The following is a 4,048-nucleotide window of genomic DNA, read 5'->3' as shown; positions in this document are numbered from 1 at the left end:
GGTATATAGAGCTCGGTGGCCGGGCCAGAGTCACTCTCAAACCGAGCACACCAGCAACAGCACCATGAGCGCTAAGGTAGGGGCACACCGACCTTTAGCAGAGACGGAACAGGGTTTCTACAGCACCGGTTTCTCTCAGTGGTATAATCGACGTTCCTTTTCACGGCAATGTCTGTATATTTTAATTGCACTGGAAAGTGCAATAAACTGCAGATTTTTTTTACGTCTGATAATTTTTCGTTTGTGTTTTCAATAATGGAACAATAAATGTGTATGTTATTAAACACACAACTACTTTTAACGTCCCTTTTCTGATCGGGTCTGACCTCTAAGAAATGACAGCCCTGTTCGATGGCTTAAACGAGTAATGTAATAAAAGTTTCAATTTTTTCTTTATGTAGTGATATTGACATCAAAGATTACCTAAAAATTCACTATCTGTTATACAGCTATTAAGCACCTTCACTTGACCACTCATCCGGTTAAGCTGTGGCATTCTGTTTTGGCGTTTCAGATTCTTTGCTGTATCGCCCTTTTGGGCGTGGTGTCGGCCGACACCCTATACAGGGGCACTCCGTACCAGCCGCCGTACGGACCGTACAAACCCGCCCCGTACTCGCCCGCCCCGTATTCGCCCGCCCCGTACAAACCCGCTCCGTACAAACCCGCTCCGTACAAGCCTGCTCCGTACAAACCTGCCTACAAGCCCGCCTACAAGCCTGCCTACAAGCCCGAGCACTACGATGACTACAGTGACGTAAGTAAAACCTGTGGATTTTGCTGGAGTCATGTCAATTCTTAATTTATGAAGATAAACGTTTAGCTTACTTAAGCTTATGTGAAAAAGGGTCGAGCACCAGCCTTTTTTTAGTTTGTGCTGGGGAAGTGCAGATTTGTAGCAAAGCAATTAAGGCTGAGATAAAGAACGTTCTGTCATTCAGCAGGTAAGAAGCGTCTATGGGCAGAAACATTAATGGGGGGTTCTATAATTGCCAAGCTGCAATTCTTTACTCGTAGCAGCGGGACATTTCGAAATGCTTAATTTATATCAAGTATTTATATTGGCTTGATTTATATAAAGTAAACGCGTACATCGACAATAAAATGTTAATGGACTGAATCGACCACCGACTATCGCACCGCCCAGACTGAGCTTATCTCGTTAGAACGGTAGTGTTCCGGTGTTCAGGCGACCCGGCCACTCAAGCGGTCACTCTCCTCGGTTGCCAGGGTGGGGTTAAGGGGAAGCGGTGGTCCGTCTCAACCGAAAAGCTCCAATAAGCCTCCTCCTGCAGTGGATAAGCACAGAGACAGATCGGTGACGCACCTGTGCCCTCCTGTCTCCACAGAAGCCGACCGCCTACGCCTTCGGCTACGCCGTCAACGACCACTACACGGGCACCAACTTCGGCCACCAGGAGGAGCGTGACGGTTACGCCACCAAGGGCTCCTACAAGGTCAACCTGCCCGACGGACGCGTCCAGATCGTCAACTACGTCGCCGACGACTACAACGGCTTCAACGCCGAGGTCACCTACGAAGGCGAGGCGTACCACGAGCCCTCGTACGGCCCCAAGCCGGCCTATCATCCCCAGCCGTACAGCTCCAAGCCGGCTCCGTACAAGCCCCCGTACACTCCCCCGTACAAGCCAGTGTACGGATCGTACAAACCCGTCCCCGCCTACCCCTAGACGTGAGGACAGTGTCCGAGATTTAGGGATGAGATTGTCTGTGTGAGCCGTGTGAGTGTGCTGTGCGATCATGGGGCGTTTGGCTGATAAAATAAGAGGGTATATGGTGCTCCACAAATGTGTGGTTGACTTCGGGGGCTCGTTCTGTCACGATTGATGTTCATCAGCATGCTTAAAAGGCTAAGAAGAAATGCTGAAATTTTGTGTGAAAATGCTTAGGTATTTAAACGGTGTGATACGAATTTGCTATGTGTTGTTTGCTGATTGCTCGCTTTAACTATAGGCACTGGTTACAGTTAAACTGCGGAAACATTGAATCCACGTTTTTCTCTTTTATAGTATCTGCCCGCCGAATGTATGGACCGATTTCAACTTAGAACTATCTATTTCAATTTAACTTTGCCCTGTATTGGTGACTGGCCATCGTCTTTCAGCAGAACATCCGAGGTACAAACTTAGTGCAGAAGCTGCCATTGAAAGCGGAATGAGTGTCAATGAATGTTGTGTGAATTTCATGTCTGTCGATGTTCACTTCGAACGATGCATGCATATTTTGAAATAAAGTACAACATAATTTTTCAGCGTTTATAGACCAAATGGAAGAAATATTTTCAGTCTGCATTCCAGCGGGGCAAGCACTACGGCGCATCATTCGGTGGCCAACTCAATCCAATGTATACCCTTATCCTCTTATTACGTGGCCCTGAAACGGTCTCAATAGACTGCAAGGGAAATGGAGCGTAACCAAACGACACAAGTAACCAAACAGGGATATTTTAAACGTCAAGCTATCCATTGAAACGACCGATAGGGGATAAATCATTTTAAAGGGACCCTCCCACCTTCAAAAAAGTTAATGAATTGGCATGAAAGTGATGTCGCTCGGTTCAGAAAGAGCAAAAACGAATATCTACCAAATTTCATCGAAAAATATTCACCGGTTTTCAAGATATTAGACTTTTACTTTTGTTTACTTTTTGGGATCTCCGCTGTTCCTAGCGACTTTATTTGAAAGTGCGGCATTTGTTGCGCGCAAAGCAGCATATACCACCGCGTGCTACAAAACGTTTTAGTCAAACATTTAACGGACGTTCGAAAGCCTGATGACGTCATCAGATTCCCGTAATGGTTAAGAGATAGGGACCACGCTGGTCCCACCCTGCAAGTAAAGGGAAGAAATTTCTTGAACACCATAAAGCGGCGGGGGTTGCGACCAGGATAAATGGTGGTTTCTGAGCCTGGCCGCAAACTTGGCTATCTCAACTCAAAACTAATGTTAAGGTGGGAGGGTCCCTTTAAGTGAGCTACGAGAACGGTGTGAATTTTTAAGCAAACCTGATGTCTACATTTCATTGACAAATGAACAAAAATAAACATAAAACAAACCGGATAAAAGTGCAAAGTTGGCTGTTGTCATAAGAGTGTCACAAAAGGCCACGCAACGTTAACCACGCAGATCAAGTGAATATGTAGTTTTATATAATTTCGAATTTTCCTGAATCCAGACGAGTTTGTTACAATGTACAAACACACATAAAACGCTTTTCATTTACCTATAACCGTTCAGCGCACTTAGAGATGAGAGAAACGATAATCCGCGATGCCGAAATACGTTTATCTTTTTTTTCTGTATGACCCAGCCTCGGCTTACGCCGCCGACGGTGGGCCAGTAACACCGTCGTGGGCTGTTCACCGGTAACTCATTTTCGCCGCCGAACAAGCGCAGCTCATGTTTCCTGTGTCTTTTCCGCCCCAGAGTGCGTTGACCCCAACTTAATACGTGGCAGCGCCGACCCTCAACGGATGCTTATACTACAATCACAGCTTCTTGGCAGACACTTGAGACGGTTTGGTTGTGGGCGTGGCTTTTCTAGTACCTACCTAAATTGTTCCTGTAAGCCACGACGTGCATGGCTTCCAACAACCCTTGTCGCAGTCACAGCTGAGTCGCGAAAGCAGCTTTTCGAGGAACACTGATTGCATGACCGGGAGCATTACCTACATTGAAAGTACACCAATATCCACAAAAATACAGCAGTTTATTAATGGCGTCATTTATAACTGATATAATTTTTCAATCGTAACCGAAGGTTTGTTGTCAATAGTTAAAACACTATTCTTTAGAATTGTGTTTTTCTATTGAAAAACAAATCTGAGTTCCCTGACAATTTGGCAAAAGCTGCCTGAGATCAGCAGACATTTATGCACTCTGCAGTCTGCATACAATACTCCGTAGCATTACCCGAAACCGGAGCATAGTAAGTTTGTCATGAAAACGTCATCAGTTATGAATTAGCAAACCAATGTTCTTCAGCGTTTTTCTGGAGCTTCATAAAAAACAAATGCTTGTTTTATTT

General features: G+C 45.5%; 1 protein-coding gene across 1 annotated transcript; it reads left to right on the top strand.

Moving 5' to 3' along the window:
* Positions 1-2,267, top strand: LOC122380255 (cuticle protein 7-like). The gene is made up of 3 exons (XM_043363257.1): positions 1-76; positions 515-757; positions 1,350-2,267. The coding sequence occupies exons 1-3, from the start codon at positions 65-67 to the stop codon at positions 1,689-1,691; spliced, it is 597 nt and encodes a 198-aa protein (XP_043219192.1). The 5' UTR covers positions 1-64; the 3' UTR covers positions 1,692-2,267.
* The last annotated feature ends 1,781 nt before the right edge of the window (positions 2,268-4,048 follow it).

This window comes from Amphibalanus amphitrite, unplaced genomic scaffold (assembly GCF_019059575.1).
Source record: "Amphibalanus amphitrite isolate SeventyFive unplaced genomic scaffold, NRLGWU_Aamphi_draft 000094F_arrow, whole genome shotgun sequence".
NCBI classification, from domain to species: domain Eukaryota; kingdom Metazoa; phylum Arthropoda; class Thecostraca; order Balanomorpha; family Balanidae; genus Amphibalanus; species Amphibalanus amphitrite.
The sequence above is the reverse complement of the archived record's forward strand: the minus strand, read 5'-3'. Positions and strand labels throughout refer to the sequence as shown.

Bases quoted from the DNA above. Each gene is read 5' to 3' on its own strand.
- LOC122380255 (XM_043363257.1), top strand. The intron at 758-1,349 runs GTAAGTAAAACC...CTGTCTCCACAG, and splicing joins ACTACGATGACTACAGTGAC to AAGCCGACCGCCTACGCCTT.